Source organism: Phyllostomus hastatus, unplaced genomic scaffold (genome assembly GCF_019186645.2).
Source record: "Phyllostomus hastatus isolate PE091 unplaced genomic scaffold, TTU_PhHast_1.1 phas_scaffold_760, whole genome shotgun sequence".
Taxonomy (NCBI): domain Eukaryota; kingdom Metazoa; phylum Chordata; class Mammalia; order Chiroptera; family Phyllostomidae; genus Phyllostomus; species Phyllostomus hastatus.
The window spans coordinates 320815-340340 of NW_025334040.1; the positions used below are offsets into that span (position 1 = coordinate 320815).

At 41.7% G+C, this 19526-nt stretch overlaps 1 protein-coding gene across 1 annotated transcript; it reads left to right on the forward strand.

The window, feature by feature from the left end:
• Positions 1 to 6581: 6581 nt before the first annotated feature.
• Positions 6582 to 18457, forward strand: LOC123810826 (zinc finger protein 280B-like). Its single transcript, XM_045826748.1, has 5 exons — positions 6582 to 6677; positions 8143 to 8201; positions 11680 to 11744; positions 12704 to 12871; positions 16784 to 18457. The coding sequence occupies exon 5, from the start codon at positions 16862 to 16864 to the stop codon at positions 18455 to 18457; it is 1596 nt and encodes a 531-aa protein (XP_045682704.1). The 5' UTR covers positions 6582 to 6677; positions 8143 to 8201; positions 11680 to 11744; positions 12704 to 12871; positions 16784 to 16861.
• Positions 18458 to 19526: the final 1069 nt, after the last annotated feature.

The window sequence follows — 19526 nt, forward strand, 5'->3', positions numbered from 1 at the left end:
AAGAGAGGAGGAAAACATTTGTGAGAACAATGGGAGAGCCTTGATGGCCTTGGAATTGGAGTAAGGGACAAAGGCTGGCTTGATCAGTGCCCTCCTGAACAGGTGTACCTCCCTAGGCCACATCATAAAGTAGGGTCCAATTTCTTTGTAGCTTTAGTCTGCATGTAATGAGGTGCCAACCTCTCTGTCCTTAGGGCCTGATTTCCTCCTGGGTACAACTGTGATCTCCTTCTAGCTACAATGTTCTTAGACTGACCGAGGTACCCAGCCCTGTTGGGAGATCATCAATCTGACCACATATCATGACCTTTAGTCTCAGAGATGATGTTGAGGTCAAGGAGCTGCCTCCTTGATCACAGCACCACTCGGGGCTCCTTGGGCCATGGGGATGTCCACAGGTGGGAAGGTGGGAACAGGTAATTTCCTGAGCCCAGTGTGCTACCCAGAAGCACTCTGATATTAACTGGTGAGAGGCAGCCTCTATGGTGACCGGCTTTGGTGAAGTCAGGGCCAACATTCCTCTCCCTGACTCCAGGGAATTCCCGTGCTCAAGGCTCATTTTGTGCAGGCTTCTAGAGATAGAGAAAACTGAGAAATCACACACACCCCCTTCCTACCCGTCTTCTACTCATATTCTTTTATTGGCTAAAGCCCCAAATCCCTTTTAAGTTTTTCTTCTCTCAATCCAGTCTGCAGACGTCATCTTGTCCTTCATGGCAACCTTCCCAGCGTCTGCAGAAGATCTTCCCAGCGTCTGCAAGGAGGTTGAACTTATGCCCTCTGCGTCTTCATAACTTAACATTTTAAGGCCTTTTTGCATGTCAGGTAGTTCGCTTTGAGACCATACTGCTGTACAGCCAGAGTTTGTTTTCTTTCCTTTTCTTGGCTGTAGTAGATGGAAAGAACACAGGAATTTTTCTTCACATCTGGGATGATATGAAAATGAAACTCTGTCCTCAGGTTTCTGTCCTTCACAGACTAGCAGGGGGTCTGGAAGTCAGTTGAATGGGGGCTCCTACCAGTCATGGCCTTGGGAGATAGTACAAAGGAGAAGCAGAAGCAGACTGCTTCCTGGAAAATCAGGGTGGATGGGTATTTGTTTGTGGCCAGGGGTCATTTGGGAGTTCAGCTACCACCTGCACGGTATAAAAAGTCATATAAATGGAGTCACTTTAAAGTGGAGTCGGAGCTGCCATCCCAGAGGGGCTGCCTTGCATGTCTTATGCCTCAAACCTCTAGAATGTTAACTGGACAAAATAATCTTGGAACTGGGCCTAAGACAACATCGTGTCCCAAGAACTGTGTGCATGATAACACGAAAGTAAATATTATGACAACTGGACTAATGACTACTGGGCTGACAATTAAAAACATCGTTTAGAATTAGGGTCACTATGTCATGTTTTCTGGACCAATAAAAATGCCTTCCTTCTTTTGATGTGATTGTTCCCCTTCCCTTTCTCATACATCCCCCTCACCTTTGTCTCCTCATCAAATGCGATTTGGACTTCTACCTGAATCAGTGTGCCCCAAATAGCTATGCTTTTTTTAAAAAAAAAATCTCAAATTAATGCTTGTTATCTCTCACTTAAGCCTTTTCTTTTAAGGTAACAACAGCCCTTACCTGTCACTGAGGTCAGCCCTCTCTATTGGCCTCTTTTCAAGGGAGTATCAGTTTGCTAGCACTGCCATAACAAAATACCACAGACTGAATGGCTTAAGCAAATGAAATTTATTTTCGCATAGTACGGGAGGCTGGAAATTCGAAACCAAGATGTTGGCAGGTTTTGTCTCTCCTGAGGCCTTTCTCTTTGACTTGTAGATGGCTGCATTGTCGCTGTGTCCTCACTTGATCTTTTCCTCTATGCTTCAGCATCCCTGGTATCTCTTTGCATGTCCAAATTTCCTCTTATAAGGACACCAGTTAGATTAGATTAGGCTCCACCCAAACAACCTCGTTTTCATTTTAACTTACCTCTTTAAAGGTCTTATCGCTAAATATCATGATATTCGGAGGTACTGGGGGTTAGAACTTCAACATATGAATTTTGAGAGACACAATCAAGGCCATAGCAAGGAGTGACGGTGAGGGCTTCATTTGCACAGACTGCTTTACTCAGGAAATGCTGAGCAGGAGCCGTCACCAACGGGAACAGTGTCTTCACACCCAGCTGTTTATTAGAAATACCTGGGAGCTTTAATAACACGGAATCCTGGTCCCACCCTTGGAGATACTGATTCCACTGGTTTAGAGGAGGGTCAACAGAATCATCCAGGACATCACTACTTTTCAAAAGCTCCCTAGTACCTACTGCTCCAAATCTGGCCTGTGGCCAAGCGGCATCCATGTCACTTGGGAGCTTGTTAGGTACAGAGTGTCAGGCCCAGCCCAGAACTACTGAATCAGAATCTTTAGCTTCATAAGACCCATGGTGAGCCCTTAGGCTCACTGATGCTTAAAAAGCACAGCCCAGGTGATTCAGCCCTCGTTGAGACGTTTGCTTCTAGATCTCTGGGCTTTGCTCATACACCCAACCTCCGTGGACATTGTAGGTCATCCAGAAGCCCCAGAAAAAGAGGTGGGGGGTCCTGGAAACTTAGCGGGGAAGGGGGAAGCTCCCAGCTCCAACTCCAGACTGTGATTGTTCTATTGTGTCACTCAGCACTGCACTTGTCCCAAAGGAGGTGCTTAGTGTAAATGTCAAATAAATGAAAAAAAAAAAATTCCTGACCCTCAATTCACCCTCAGGTTTCCCTTGGAAGAACAGGTGCAGAAATATTTCAGTCATACCTGAGAGATCAATGCTTCCCAAGGTACTCTCGCTTAAGAATCCAATGGGGCCCTGGCTGGTGTGGCTCAGTGGCTGAGTGCTGTTCTGTGAACCAAAGGATCACCAGTTAGGGCACATGCCTGGCTTGTGGGCCAGATTCCCCGGTAGGGGGCGTGCGAGAGGCAACCACACATTGATGTTCTCTCCCCCTCTTTCTCCCTCCTTTCCACTCTCTCTAAAAATTAAATAAATAAAATCTTTTTTGAAAAAAAAAAAAAGAATCCATTGGGCAAACATCGGACATTTAGATTCCCAGGCCCCTCTTTTAGCAATGTGAGCTTCCTGGTGTGACAATGCAGCCCCAGAATCTGTACGTATCACAGTGTCCTAGGTGATTCTGAGGTTTAAACAGTCTTTGGAAGCATTGTAGGGACCAAAATTCTGCCACCCCGAAGCTGCCTTTTTGCGATATTGATTTTAAGCTGTTTATTAAAAAACATAAGACTCAGAAGTTTCGATCCTCCTTACTTTCCTGCACGAGAGATTCAGACAGAGAAACCTGCTTCAGGAAGGAGATCTTAGGATGTTTGTCTTAGCCTAATTTGAATTAAGTATGGTAAATAAGAGGACTTCAGGCAGGCGCCTGTTAACTAGATAACACCCCCACCATGCTATTTCTGACTTGCCTAACAAGGATTTTCCTTCCTGTGTATTCCAATTCTCTTCCTCAAATACCTGTAAGTTGCCCATTCACACTTCTGAAATCGAATACCCCTTTCTCCTTTTTCCAAAAATATCTTATATACCTAATGTTGCCTCATTGTCTTTGGAGTTTTCCTGCCTATGTGGATTCCCTATGCATATGAATTAACAGTTTGATTTCCACCTGTTAATCTGTCTCTGTTAACTTGGTTATTAGCCCCACTAGAACAAGGTGGGAGCAAGCAAAAGTATTAATATTTTTTTAACCCCGCAGTTTGGTGAGCCAGCCAGTAGAATCTCCGGGTGGGACACTGCTGGCTCCCTGGACTGCTGCAACTGAGAGACCATGGACGCCTAACCACAACCTGCAGAGGTAAGCATTTTACGCTGCCGTCCCCTCTGATCTCTTGTCTGCAGGCTTTGGTGGAAATTGGAAGTGGTGAGTCTTTTGTCTTCTAAATTCGCCTTGGTAGGGAAGAAAAATATTTGTGAATTTAGCTTCTGAGGCCTAGCAACTTTTGGGTGTTTCTTTTCTTTTCTTTTTAATTGATTCTTTTCTCCCAGAGAGATGATTATTTTGTTTTTCTATGTCTGTGTGTTTTCTGTTTTGTCAGAAGAAGGGAATACCATAGGGATAGAACACAGGCATAGGCTCCTTATATGCCTATTGTCTGAGTGACCTCATAGGCTGGGGAGTTAAATGGTTCTCTCTAGACTGGTGTCTATCCGGACAAATGTTTCTGAGTTTTCATATAAAAACCGAATCGTGTTTTTCCTTTTGTTGCTGGTGGAAATAGGATCCTTCCACAGAGTCATGAGAAAAACCTGTCCGGGGACCCATGCATGGGAAGATGAGGTTTAGTAGTAAGATTTATTGGGATTGAAATAAATGGCTGTGCCCAGGTTTCCGGTGTCTCATCTCCACCCATCCTACTTTGAAAAAGTTCAGGCTTGTCTTCATCAGGCCCAGTTTCCAGTTTATAAACTTTCAGACTCTTGAATAAATCATTTGTTTCTAGCAACGCCTCCAGACTCTTGAGTTTCTTTGTCATAGAAAATATATATTTAAAAAGAAGGGTTAGAAAAATAATGATTTAAGTCAGCGCTGTCTGTAAAAGTACTGCACTGATGAAAATGTTTTATGTCTTCTCTGTTCAATTTGCCATATGTGACTCCTGAGCCATTGAAATGTAGCCAGTGTGACAGAGGTACTCCATGTTTAATTTTATTTAATTTTGATTACTTAAAATTAAATTTAAAGGTAAAAGAAACATCTTCCTTACAAATGAATTCCAAATAATTTGTGTACTTGCTATAATTTTTGTGTCTTAAAGATACTCACCCCTTCACCAGACTCCATGCCCCATTCTGAGTGTAGGCTGGATTTAGTGACGTGCTTCCAAAGGACAGAATGTGGAAAGTGAAAAAAAAAAAGTCACTTTATAGTGGAGAAACTAGTGCTAAGTAACACTGATAGCATGTGTCCCTGATAGAAAGTTATGAGAAGGATCCGTCACCTCTGTGGTAGAATTCTAAAAACTTATAACCCAAGGGTAACCACGAGAAAAACACCTAGACCAGATTGAGAAACATTCTGCAAAACACCTGAACTTTAAGGACACCTTAAAATCATCAAGGTCATGAAAAACAAAGGTTAAGAAACTTCCCAGAGTAAGCTAAGGAGAGGCTATAGCAAAAATGATTGTAGTATCCTGTATGGGAATCTGAAACAGAAAAAAAAAAAGGACATTTAGTGGAAAAACTAGTGAATTTGAACAAAGCCAGGAGCTTACTTAATTGTAACTTACTGGAGGATCCTGGAGTAATTTTGAGGCCCAAATGAGGTCATTTCACATATATGCATTTTAAACATTGCAAATATTTTCTCTACATCTACATCCACTACTTTCTTATGGTATACTTCACTAAACAGAAATCTTCAAATACAAAGGATCAATAATATTTAGACTGTGTGTCTAACCACAACACAACAAAATGAGAAACTGATAAACAGCTTCTTAAAATTTCGTGGATTTGGAAAATAAATTCCATATTATTATCTAACCCTTGTGCTAAAAAGAGAATTAATCACTAGGGAAATTAGACATACTTGGAATTGAGTAACGAATATACTGTAAAGCAAAAATTGTGGAACACAGTTAAACTGGTACTTAAGTAAATTAAGGTAAATTTATAGCATTACATTCAGAGAAAATACAGGAATTTAAACAAATGAGTTAGGCATTTATCTTAAAAAGTTTTTAAAAGGAACAATCACAGAGATAAGGAAGAGTGGAAGATGTAAATGAAATGGCGGTGGGGTGGGGAACGGCATTATAGATTAACAAAACCAAAAAACTCCTAATATAGACTTTTGGCAGAATTGAGCAATTAAAAATAATTCCATAAAGGTCCAGATAGTAAATATTTTAGGCTTTGCGAATATGACCTCTGGCAACTAGTCAACTTTGCTGTTATATCAGAAAAGCAGCCATAGACAATATCTATAGGAATGGCCATGTCCTATGTCCAATAAAATTTATTTGTGGACACTGAAATTGGAATTTCATGTAATTTTCAGGTCTCTTTGTGGGGTTTTCAGGCCTTAAAAATGCAAAGCTCATTCTTAGCTTTCTACTAAGGTGTCAGAGGCTAGATTGGATTGGCCCCAGATGCAACTTTAAGAGAATGGATGGCGAAACACAGTCTCACGATCTAGTTCCTTCAACATGGGACAGGATTTTATGGACAAGAGACCATACTTGAGGACTCTGAGATGTACACCAGGTGGGGAAGCCTACTCCCTGGCACACTGTGAGTCTCTTCTCTGGCTGTGACCTCCGGCCTTCCGTGTTAACCTCGGCTCCCAAGACCCTCCCAGGAACTGAAGTATTTAATATTTCGCTACCCACCCTCCTCTGACCCCGACCCCTCTCTCGGCGGACCCTACCCAGAGCCAGAGTGTGCGCATGCGCCCGAACCATCCTCCCGACCAATAAGATCGCAGCTCCTGGAGCCCCTACGGCCTCACGCCCGCACCTGGCAGCCAGTCACTGGTTGCAGCGGGCGCTTGTGTGGAGGCGTTGGCGGCGGCAGCGGCGGCGCCTGGGGACTGAAGAGACGTCGCTCCCCTCAGGCTTCGCCGGGGAGCTCTTGGGGCCGGTTCGCAGCCGGCAGCCTCGGGAACACTGCGGGCTGGCGTCGGTAAGGACCGGGCGTAGCGCGGTCCAAGTGTTCCTTGAGGGGAGAGGAAAGGAATTCCGCCACCCCACGCCCGTCCTTGCACTGCCTGGCGGCCTGTCCCTGTGTCGCAGCCGGGGAGCGGCCTCTGCGTGTGGTCCCGAAAGACCCTTTTCACTCGCGAGTTCCCGTCCCTCGTCTCCCCGGGCGCCACTCCTCCCCAGCCCGGCGGCGCGTCCCCATCCCCTGGGGCTGGGAACAGGGCCTCGTGGAGCTTTCTCCTGTGGTGGGAATCTGAAACCAGTTTTGTGGCCCCAGCGTCGCCCCCTTTCCGGACATCTGTGGGCCCCGACCCTTGAAGACCTTGGGAGCACCGAAAGGCTTATTTAGTGGTTGACCTGTCCTCTGCCACAGCGCCTCGTTTTCCCCTTTGCCGTCTGGGTGGGTGGACTCCGGGCAGCCTCCCGCCCTCATCCAGCGCCCGGGGCCACGGGCGGTTTTGAGCGATTCCCAGAGGGAGTGTTTTCTTTACTGAGGTGGGGTGCCTAGGAGAACGAGGATTTTGTTTTCTTCTTCATCTTTTTTTTTTTAAACCAGAACATCACACATTTACTTCAGAGATAGCAGCAGTGTTAAAATCAACAAGTTTGTTCTTGACTGCACCAAGTAAACTTAGCCATTTAGGTTTTTTTAAAGTTAGTCCCGCCAAAACAACAACAACAACAACAACAATTCAGGAAGCTTTTCTTTTTCATTCCAGGTACCACAGTTTTTCATTAGTTCTGTTCTTTTTTTCTTTCTTTCCTTTTTTTTTTAAATTTTTTGAAGGACTTTCAATTAATTGATGAGTAAACCGCTTCGGGGGAATGTCAGAATTTGTTTCCTCAAATAAAAACTAATCTATACATTGCATAGATTTCTCTGCAGATTCTTTTCTTTGGAACCTAAATGCTAGTACCACATGGTATACTTACTTATTTGCCCAGAGTAAAAACTACCTGTCCTGAAGAGTATTATGGTTGTATCCTGTGATCATTCAGCTAATAGAATTGTTTTACCTCAGCGATAATTTTTACCACATTTCAAAATAACCAACTCAATATGGGCTATTATTTCAGTCTTTATTGGCTCATAGGCATATGAACTAGTGCCCAGCTTCTACTTATTTTATATCTTCCTTCACCATAAATGGACGGAATTAATACAAATTTGAGGTGGGACAATGAACCTTGTACAAACATTTACTATTTAGGTTAAAGTTAGTGACTACTGTGGAAAAAGAAACACTATAATAATAGTGAGCCTACACACAATTCAAAATTTAATTTTTTTTGGAGGAATAGGTTTAAGGGGAGGAATTAAATTCTGTTTTCTGGTTAAGTGGGAGATGCTTGAGAAACAGCCAAATGGCAACATCAGATAGGCAGTGGATAGAAACTACTTTTGTGACATGTAAGTGACCTCAATCCTTCTCTCTGGCTGCCTCAAGGATGTGACTGCCTACCTGGAATATCTCAAGTTCTTAGAAGTTTTCAGTGTATGCCCAAGGTAAGAGAAGAGAAACCTTTATCAGGAGGACTTAAAATTGTATCTTTTTTCCTTCAGTTATTCTCTTGGTCTCTCCTGTGCTTAAACATTAGGATTTAGACAGTGCTTCCTGATTGGATGTGATCTGAATCTGAATGTATGTGATAAATTCAGGCTAATCATTGATTTAGGTAATTTTGGAACCTTTTGAATTGCTTCCTTAAAAAGGGTGAGGGTGGTTGTGAAATTCTTTTACCTGATCTCCTGAAAGGAAGAAAAAACTAAGCGCACCATAGATTTTAAACTATGTAAATCTTGATTTCTTTCAGCATGTTATGAGGCTAAAATGGGCTGATACCATAAACCATAAGATTTCAGCAAATGTGTTAAGGTAATAAGTGATGCACCTAGGGTGAATGGATATTGGTTAAAATGATTACATGGGGTTAGGTTGTTCATTTCTATATCCTTTTCCAAAAGGGCTTTATTTCTGTGACTGGATAGGGGAAGGCAAGTTTATAGGTACATTGTATGTTCAGCAACTTGCACATACAGTTTAGTGAGACCTATTGGGTGGTTCTGGCTCAGGGTCTCCCATGAGGTTGTACTCAAGCTTTTGGCTATATCTGCAGACTTGACTTGCATTGGATGATCTTCATCTAAATTCACTCACTTGACTGTTGTCTAGAGGCTTCAGTTCCTTACTCTGTGGGCCTCTCCATTAGGCTGCTCATGTCATGGCAGCTTGCATCCCCCAGAGTGAGTGATTCGAGAGAGAGCTTGCACCCAAGATGAAGCACAGATTCTTTTTCAAAAGTTAGGTATGCTGTATTTGCTTAGCCCCACGGGCCAACCCTGTGATAGTGCGGGAGACGGCTGTGCAAGACAGTGAATACCAGGTGTGATTCATTTGGGTCCATCTTGGAGGTTGGTTACCACTCCTATTTATGTACTATTCCAACCTTTCCCTCATATGATCTCAGATATTGTCCTATGACCATCAGTCAATTATCTGGCTCTAGGCTAAGGCCAAAACCTCTACTTGTGTACTAGATCAAAGCAATTCTTGTTTATTCAAGGATATTGTTCCAGCAAGTCTCTTTGTTCTGGATTATGTTGTCTGTTTTTCTGGATCATTCCCTTCAGCAAACAGACTGATTTTAATGTCACCTCCCATTAAATAATAAATCACCTTTTGATTGCAGATCCCCCTCCTGAATATTTTATTTCATATTTGGAAAATTTCTCTAGAGTTGTTTATATTTGCTGAATGATATTCTCTTTCTCCTTTAAAACCACTCTTGTTAAGGCTAATAATGAATTCCATAATGCTTAATTCAGTGGTCAATTTTTGGTTTTTTAAAAATTTGACCTATTGTGGAGGGGGGGCTCCACCCGCAGGACCTCAGCCCCCATGGATGAGAATAAGTCTACTAAGACATGATCTGCTTGGGGAGGAAAGGTGGTCAGTCTCTCAAAGGAGAAGGGCCAAAAGCCTTTTCCTCAATGGGCTTTTAATTGGGTTCAGTTTCCACAGGAATACAGGTAAAGCTCATCAGTCATTGTCAGGCAGTAAGGATCAAACAGTAGATAATATACAAAGAACTATGAGGGCTTATTCTGAGCCAGGGTCTGTTAGCTAAAGGGCTATAAAACTTTGGGAAATAAACTCATTTCCTGGTCAGACTCTTATCAGAAAATTGAGGGCATTCTTAGCAAAGCAGGTTTCACAGGATTCTATGTGTTCTTTCTTAGGCCTGATCACCCTGGGGAACCCGCCCTTTCCAGCACAGGGCTGTACCGCCCCCTGTCATTGTTTCAGGCTTAAGTCAGGCAAGGGAAGTAAGTCAGCCAAGAGATTAGGAGACTTCTTGCAGACAGAATGAGGACTCAGGCTATGTCAAAGCCATGGGGTGAGGGTCCATCACCCCCTTTTTCTATAGCTCCCCAAGTCCTTCCCTGAGGGCCCCATGACTGGGCCTGTCTTAGATCGTCTCTCCCTTGAGGAATTTTACCTGTCATTGGCTAACCGGCCAGGCTTAGGGCCAAGCACGGTGAAGTAAAGGGAGGCAGCGCCCCTGCCAGGGAGATACGCTTTGTCTCCTTACTGGCTTAGGGTCCCAAGGTCTCTCACTCAGCCTTAGCCATGAGGGGTTACAGCTTCTGAAACCAGGCAGGGTGGTTCCCAACATCATTGGTAGCATTTGTCAGAGTAACTCATTTCCACCTCATTCGGATTACAGGATGCTTTTGTTTCTTGATCTTCTCTCTACCCCCACCCCCATCCATAAGGCTGTGAGTAACTGTTACCTCTTCATATTCTTTTTTGGTTCCTTCTCATTCCACCTGATCTCTAACAAATGGAATGCCCCACAGCTTGGGTCTCAGATCTTTTTCCTTCAGTGATCTCATCCAATCTTGTATTTTAAGTAACACTACATGCTGAAATCTCCAACATTTGTATAATCTAGTCCAGACCTTTCCCTGAGCTCCAGTTTTATATATTTATCTGCTTAGTATCACCTGTTTTATGTCAGCCTCTTCTTCAAATCCCAAATTCAATCCATCAACAAATCTTGTGGACCTTCAAGATACTGATATAGAATCTGACTCATTAGTACCTCTATTTTTCTGTGTTTACTTTGATTAAATTCTAAGGCAGCATGTATGTGTGGTTTAATGGAGGAAGGGGGAGGAATAGTGGGGAAGGGACCCAAGTGCTATGGGTGGGGAGAAGGTGAGGGAGTTGGAACAGGAATTTGGAGGAATAGTTCTGGGGTGAAAAGGGTCCGGGGCAAAGGAAGATGGTGAGGATAGATATTAGAGGAGTCCTGGTGGCCTAATTTTAGGAAGTTACTCAAGAAGGACAGATGCCTGAGAAAAGCTGGTGATAATATTAACAAAGACCCACTACAGGGTCCATTGTGTAAATGCACAGGAATAAGCTAGGAAGTGGATTATCACCAACTGATCTGTCAACTGTCTTTGGACTGAAACCTTTACTTTGGCTCCTCCTACAGTCCTTGGCAACTTTCTGGCTGGAGGGGTATGAAGTGATTTTTTAGGGCTAAGGTGGATTATCACCACCTGATCTGTCAGCTGTCTTTGGAATGAAACCTTTACTCCTCCTATAGCCCTTGGCAACTTCCTGGCTGGAGAGATATGAAGGGACTTTTCAGGACTGACTCCTTAGATCTAGTAGGTCTTTACAGTTCCAGCCTGACAACCCCAGTATCTCAAGATTCTGATAAGTTGTAGAAAATAAGGACACTACAGAAGTGGTAAGAAAATTCCCATGTTCTAATGTTATGCTTGTTCTAAATGAACTCATTAATTTATTCACTTTGATTGTTTCTGTATTCTTAACTTTCCGTCTTGAATTATTGGTTGGATGGAAGGGAAATCAAAATGGATAATAGCTAGAAATCCAATGAAGATGAGTTGAATGAAAGTGCAGCAATGTTACAACAACTTGTTTATTTTATGTTTTTTAACACAGGAAATTGTAATAATTTGGGAACCTGGGAAGTCCAAGATCAAGGTGATGGCTGATTTTTTTCCCCGGTGAGTGTGCTCTATTCCTTGTTTGAATACAGCCACTTTCTCCCTGTGTCCTTACCTGGGGGTGGAATAGAGAGGAAGCAAGCTCTCCAGTCTCTTTAAGGGCACTAATCTCATCATGAGGCCTCCACCCTCATGACCTCATCTAAACCTAATTACCTGTCAAAGACCCTATCTCCAATTCCATTACACTGGGGGGTTAGGGCTTCAACACATGGATTTGGGGGTGGGATACAATTCAGTCCATAGTAAAACCTAAAATGTATTGCCAAGGATTGAAGGAATCATTCAACATTTAGGTGTTTTAATATTCAAATGGTGGTGTGTTATGTAATTTGAAAGATAGAAAGATAATACAGAACAATTTGGAGCCTATTACAGATGTACAAACATGAAGTAATTAGTGGACCTAAACCTAGAAGTTGGGGAGAGATGCTTTAATAGGAATGGAAATGAAATGTAGTTAGAATGATCAAGGCTCTAAAAAGTTATTTAGAATCTCTTATAACTTCCTGTGATTAATTTGATGGGAGCTGGGGGAGGTTAGAATAAGTTTTACAACATAGCAGTGTTAACAGGAGAAACCTGGTTCTTGCCGATGCAGTAAAGAATTATAGATCAGCAAGACTATTAGCATGCAAGCAGGGTTTATTAGTGATAGGTTCTGAGGTGGGGGAGAAAGGTAAGAGCATGGGTGGCAAGAACAAGGGTAGCAAAAGGCTGGGTGGTCAGAGGCCCAGTGGCCATAGGCCAAGTGTGGCCACAGGCATCAGCTCCTTTGTTCTGAGGACTTGTATAGTTGGTGGGATGGGATGAGGAAGTTACATACTAATCAGTGGATAAAAGTGGTACCAGCTTCCCCCAGGGGATGTGAATGCCCAAATGTAGGTATGTGTGGGGGTTCTTTCCCAGATAGTGGAAACAGTGCATAGAATTTCAAGGACTTCCCTCCCACCTTCCAGGCCTTGGGATGTTCAAGACACCTGGCAATCTTAGTAAGATTGTTACAGAAGCTTACAGAAGCCCAGTCTCAACAACTGTCCCCTCCTCCTGTGCTATCAGTTTTGCTTGTGTTGTTCGGCATACCTGGCAATCTTATTGGACTAGGTTCAAGACTGCTGGGTCAGCAGGTAAGACATGTCTTCCTTTGCTTCTGTCCTCCTGGGTTAAGTTCTTTATTAGATTGTAATGGTGAGGGCCCTGCCTTTATTTCCCCTCTGGCTGCTTATTCCTAGCTGCTACCTAACAGAAGGAGAGTAAAAATGAATCCAGTGAAGCTCTTTGATCTTTAGAGGCTAAGCAGTTAATAGCACTATTATCAGAAATAGGTATGCATTAAATTAGAGTTGTTTTGGAGAGAACATAGGACCAGAATTCAGGAATCACACATTTAATGCTAGCTCTGTTCCTAATCACTACATATATACCTTTAGGTGAATCATAAACTTTTCTAGGCTTTAGAAGTCCATCTTCAGATAATTCTGACTGTTGCAGGACAGACCCCAGGGAGGGGATAAATGATATACTAGTACCGAATGGACCCACCCTTGTGCTCCAGGGGTCCCCCACCCTGTACTAGGTTTGCCTTGCCCACTGCCAGGGAAAGATGTCTCTCAATGCCAGAGATTGGTGAAAAGGAAAGGGATTATTTATTTAAAGAGTTACACAAACTTAAGAGTAATGACTTAATGTCTTCATTGAGATCCCAAAGTCCTTTAGAATACCCACGAACACACAGTCCTTCCTTCCCCCTCTGCCCAGTCCAGGGTACCATATCTTAGAAAAAGAAATAGAATTATGTGGTTCATCTCTGTCCAAGCCACGTGGTCCCAAAAAGATGCCCAGTTCTTTTCTGCCCAAGGCGCATGGATGCCATGCCTGGGTTTAAATCCCAGCGCCAGTCTTCCTCTGTAGCCCCATTTCCCACTCCTCCCACAATTGGCCACAGCTGCCAGCATTCCTGTATTTTTCTAGTTTTACTGGGCTGCCATAGTAAGTCCCAGCAGGTGTGGCCTTGTGGTGTGGAGCCAATCATCTCCAAGCTCTTACGCAGGCTCTGTAACCAGGGGGAATTGCCTCCCAGTTACATCATGGATTGAAGTTACTCCCATCCCCCCAAGCCTGGCCACAGCTGTTCAACATATCTATGAAACCAGTTAAAGGTTATAGGTATGTTAAACGACCATTCTAGAGGTTATTTGCAAAACTGTTGTTATTCAAAACAACTCTTAATGACCCTGTGCCATGCGTCCCATCCCCCAGCTCAGACTTGTGGGAGTGAAGACCTCCTATATGTTTTTTTTTCTAATATTTCCTGGACACCAAGTTCTGCACCCCATTACAAATCTTTATTTTGGGCCCCTCCTTGGCTGCACCCTGTTACATGATGGTCATATTACTTGTCAAATTACTTCTTGATTTTTATGATATCAGGAAGAATATTAATAATTTTGATTTAGGTTTATGTTTTTTAGAGAGGATATTAGAGCATAAATATAGAATTACCTAGAAAGTAGTTACTAGAAATGTGGAAGTCATCATACAGAGAAGGTTAGATTAAGGAAGAAGTTCTTCCACAGAACGTTTCTGGTTGCCACAACTAGGGGATTGCTACTGGCATTACCAGGTTGAAGCCAAAGATGCTGCTAAATGTCCTAAATGAAGCCGGCAATCTCCCACAACAAAGAATTATCTGCTCCGAAAAGTCAGCTTAGATTGAGAAACACTGGACTATGTGGCATCTGGAGTTAAATGACTGAAATTGTGGATAGACACACCAGACCCATTTTTGTAGATTCCAAAGAGCAGTGTTTTCAAATCTGCATCATGTTTTCTTGCATTACATATCTCCTAATTATCTATTTAACCTTAGTTTTAAAGTTGTAAATTACTGCTTATGACATCACACTATAAGCTTCATGCATTTACCACCTTCTTTTTTTCTTTATGCATTCAGTACTTTCTGTGCTTGGCAGTGCTTTCAGATCAGTGTTGGGCAGGCAAAATATAGTTGTGGAATGGTGAGAAAAAGAATAATTTTTATTATTCTTAATATTATATATCTTGTTATATTTGTTTCCCTGTTGGTACACATGTTTGCAGGATTAAATATCTGTGTGTTCCAAAATTATATACTAATAAGCTAATTAAATTAATGAGAAGTGCATAGCACATAATAGATGCAGTTTGATTTTTATAGATTGGATTATTCTGGTTTGAAGATATCCACTTTGGGCTACAATGAATTTGACATTGTTTTCAGAAGTTGGTGAATTTTGAACTGTGATTTCAAATACCTACATTTGCCAGCCTAAACTAATGGTTTTCAGACTGCTGGTAGTACACCCACTGATGAATCATAATTGAATTTGTGGGTCATGGTCAATTTAGGAAAAATGAAATAGAAGCTATTAGAATAAGCATCCCATGTAGTAAAGGAAATTATTATTTATATGTGTTTGTGTAGTTGGATGCCATATAAATTTTATTTTTATTTTAGATTGTAGCAAAAAATGTTTGTAACAGGGTAACAGCTTTAAATCCTTTATTGACTTATAGAATTTCTGTTGTGGACAAGGTTCTCAGAGTAAATTCATAGAAAACATTGAATTAATGGGGCACAATCTGCTCTACAAAAGAAAGTTGTTAATAAATACTGTTTATTAATTCATTTAACAAATAATGTATTTGTTGAGCTCCAGTGCTGGGGATACAGCCCTTTGGAGTTTATATTTTATTGGATAGACAGTAGAAAAGAATCAAGAGAAATAAACAAAATTTATAATACCTTAGGTGGTGATAAGGGATTGAAGGTAAAGGAAGGGAAGAGATATCAGGAATATGAGTTAGAAGTTTGTTGGTGTATTTGAGAACCTCTCTGTAAGACTTGGCACAAAGCCTTGAAGGCGGTGAGGAGCCAGCCATGCAGATATCTGGATGGTGAGCATTCATATTAGAGGGGCAGCAAATACAAAGGCCCTAAGCAAGGCAAAGTGTTCTGTGTGTTTAAGAAGTAGTAAGGAGGTTAGTGTGGCTAGAATGAGGTGGATGTGAGGAGTGTGAGATAGCTACAGGGTGATATGCAGGGTTGGAAGCATGGTCTTGTAGGCATTGGAAGGATTTGGTCCTTTACTGAATAAACCAGAAAGCCATTAAAGAGTTTTGAGCTGAGCAGTGATAGAATCTGATTTGACAGAATCACTTTCCCTGCTATGTGGAGAAGACAGTGAGGTGAGACGAGGGAGCACGGAAGCACTGTTGGATTTAAGTTCAGTGGGGAAGTAAGGACTGGAGGGAGAAATTTAGGAGACATCAGCAAATAAATTATAATTAAGGCCTTGAGCTGGGATGAGATCAAGAGAGTTGTATGTGCTAAGCACTTGACATTGAATTATACTATGTATTAACTATGTATAGGTACTTTTAGTCTATTCTTTGAGTTTGATGCTTTACTATATTAATATTCATGAAATTAGTATGTGTGAATCCACTAGAATATATGCATTTAATATTAATATAAATTTTCCTCAATTCTACTACAAAACAAACTGCCGTTGAATAGTTGGTGCTTTTTAAAAAGAACTGTTACCTTAAGAACTGTTATCTTAAGTAATAAGAATTTTTGCCTTTTAAGATAACAGAAACACAGTTAAAGTTATAAACTTGCCAAAGAAGTTGCAGCTCCTGTGTGGCTAACTTAGTTTCCAGCTTTATCTTCTCTGGTTCTGAAGCTTGTTTTCTAAACCCTATGCAATGGTACCTTTGTCAAAAATACTTGTCCTTTACTTAGGAGTTTGGGTAATGATTAGTTGTTGGAAGTTTTTGTTAATAGAAGAGATCATAATTAGCACAGGATAAAGCTATGATTCTAGAGTTGCACAGACTTGTAATCATAGTTTTAAGCTGTCATTTATCCTCTTTAATGTTCAATGCCCTTAGCTGTGAAATAAGGATGTTTATAACTATCTTAGAGTTTTGGAGAGAATTAAATGAGATACATTTTTTTTCTTTACTTACTCATGTGTAGTGTTGTTTGTACTTAGGTGGCAGTTCATATAAAGGAAGCACTGGGACTTGTGCTACAAGGCTACACCCTTCAAGAATAAAAAAAAAATTAGAGAATGGAACCAACACGTGTATTATATGAGGAAGAACAAGAGCTGGCACCACAGAAGAGCACAGAAGAAAGAAAACGGGCAGACGAAGAAGATGGAGAGCTGATCTTTGTTGGAGTGGAACATGTAGATGATGATGCTGAGCTGATCTTTGTTGGGGTGACTTCAGATTCAAAACCAGTCATTTCAAACATTTTGAACAGAGTCACCCCAGGTTCATGTTCAAGGAGAAGAAAGTATGCTTATCCTAGAAAAGATACTGCTCACAAAATACGGCCTGTAAGTCATGTCACCCCTACGTCAGAAGCAGTGACTGTCTTGCCAGTTTCTGAATCTGAATCAAGATTAACAGATAGTCCTGTTATTATCATTGAGCCTTTGTCTAAACCTGATTGTAAAAGTAATTCACCACATGTTGTGCCTAATAGCTCTTCAGAGTTATGTTCTCCTTTGATTACATTCACAAGTTCATTGCAGCATCCAGTAGGAGCAGCACTTTCTGTAGGAAGTTGTGTATCGAAGCAACTTGCCACTTCTGAAGTAAACAGCATAAATCCCAAAAGGCCTAAACTCAGTAATGGAATCACAGGGGGACATTCTTCAGCTTTATCCTCTTCAGGAATCTTTCATACAATTATTTCTCAACAGACCACACCCTCAAATGGTGTTCATACCTCATTAAGCCCTATTCAGAATGGAGCACCTTTTCCAACAGCTTATCCAAAGGACATTGTTCATTTCAAGACTATAAATCCTGTTAGGGAAAATAGACAGACAAAACCAGACTTTTCAAGTCTAGTAAGTCAAAACAAGACTGTTGATCCCAAGAAAGGAAATCTGATCATGTTACTTCATGACTTTTACTATGGACAGCATAAAGGAAATGGGCAGCCAGAAAAAAAGACCCACACAGCCTTTAAATGCTTCAGCTGCTCGAAAGTTCTAAAAAATGTCAAGTTTATGAATCACATGAAGCATCATTTGGAACTTGAGAAGCAGAGGGGTGACAACTGGGAAGTCCACACCACCTGCCAGCACTGCCACCGGCAGTTTCCCAGTCCCTTTCAGCTGCAGTGTCACATTGGAAGTGTGCACACTGCCCAGGAGCCCTCTGCTGTCTGTCGAATTTGTGAATTGTCATTTGAAACAGATCAGTTTCTCTTACAGCACATGAAGGACAATCACAAGCCTGGCGAAATGCCCTATGTGTGCCAGGTTTGCAGTTACAGATCTTCGGTCTTTGCTGATGTGGAAACACATTTCAGAACATGCCATGAAAACACTAAGAATTTGCTTTGTCCATTTTGTCTCAAAATTTTCAAAACAGCAACACCCTACATGTGTCATTATAGAGGACACTGGGAAAAGAGTTTTCATCAATGTTCCAAATGCCGACTACAGTTTTTAACTTTCAAGGAGAAAATGGAGCACAAGACCCGGTGTCATCAAATGTTTAAGAAGCCTAAGCAACTAGAAGGGTTGCCTCCTGAAACTAAAGTTGTTATTCAAGTATCACTGGAACCTCGTCAACCGGGGTCAGTGGAAGTAGCATCCATTACTGTGAGCACATCTGATTGTGAATCATCACCCCTCAGGGCCTAAAAGTAGAATTTAAAAAAACCTTGTGAATCCCAGTTTCAGGAAGTCTAAAGCGAGTATTTTAATCAAAGTCAGAAACACCATAAACAAAAAATACAAACCATACGTTATTTAATAGCTTAAATATGGGTTTTTAATTATATAGTATTATTTGATATGATTTTTGACATATTATTTTAAAATGTATTACCTGGATTTTATGTGACTGGATGTGGCTTAACTCAAAAGGTGCTTGTGTGTATGTATGTATGTGAAAAAAGTTGGAAACCTATTTATTATTTTGCTATTTCATGTTACTTGTGTGTAACCTCTGCCTGTATATAGAGAGTTTAAGTATTTAATTTTATTTTCTACTTTTCTCATACCTTGAAGACTTTAATGTTAACTCTAGTCAAACTGGGATGGCTTTGTTATGGCATAGTCCTGTTTGCTGCTGAACTCCCAGAAGTGCCTCTGTTGTGCTGGCCTAAAATAAACCTGGCTCTGAAAGCCCGAATGTGGAGAAGTTGAGCAAGAAGCTGTGGTGTGAATGGGACCAGAAAGTGGGAAGTTAGTCAGTGGACAGCAGTGGCTCTTTTGCTCAGTTGAGAGGCACACATTCACTTGTCTTGGAGCTAAGGCATAAGGAATTCTGTGCCAGAGTGTCTTTACCTAGCCCATGTACATCCAGGAAAGCAAGACCATTGCAATGGAATGCCTGTGTTTGGTGAGGGGTCCCTGCAGACATCAAACAACTAGTGTATCACTGACTTCAGCTGAAGAAGCAGAGGTAGTTAATAGAATAGTGCCTGGTGCCAGTGGACCTACTGTTGAGTGATCCACAGGGGAATTTGATATGTTCCTTCCCCTCTCCTTTCTCACTGGCCTTTAGTCAGAATGAACTGTGTCACTCACAGCTACAGCAGTAAAGTTTCCCAAGGGAAAGAAGCTCTGGCATCTATAGTTTGAACTGTACTGGACCCATAATTTTAACTGAAAAAGGCCAAACAGATTTTATCTGTCCAGTTCATGGACTGAGAGCTCAATTTAGTTCTGTTAAGCTGGAATGGGGGTTGTCTAAGAGCACATGGTA

Excerpts from the sequence above, each read along its gene's own strand:
- LOC123810826 (XM_045826748.1), top strand. The coding sequence starts at position 16,862 with ATGGAACCAACACGTGTATTATATGAGGAAGAACAAGAGCTGGCACCA.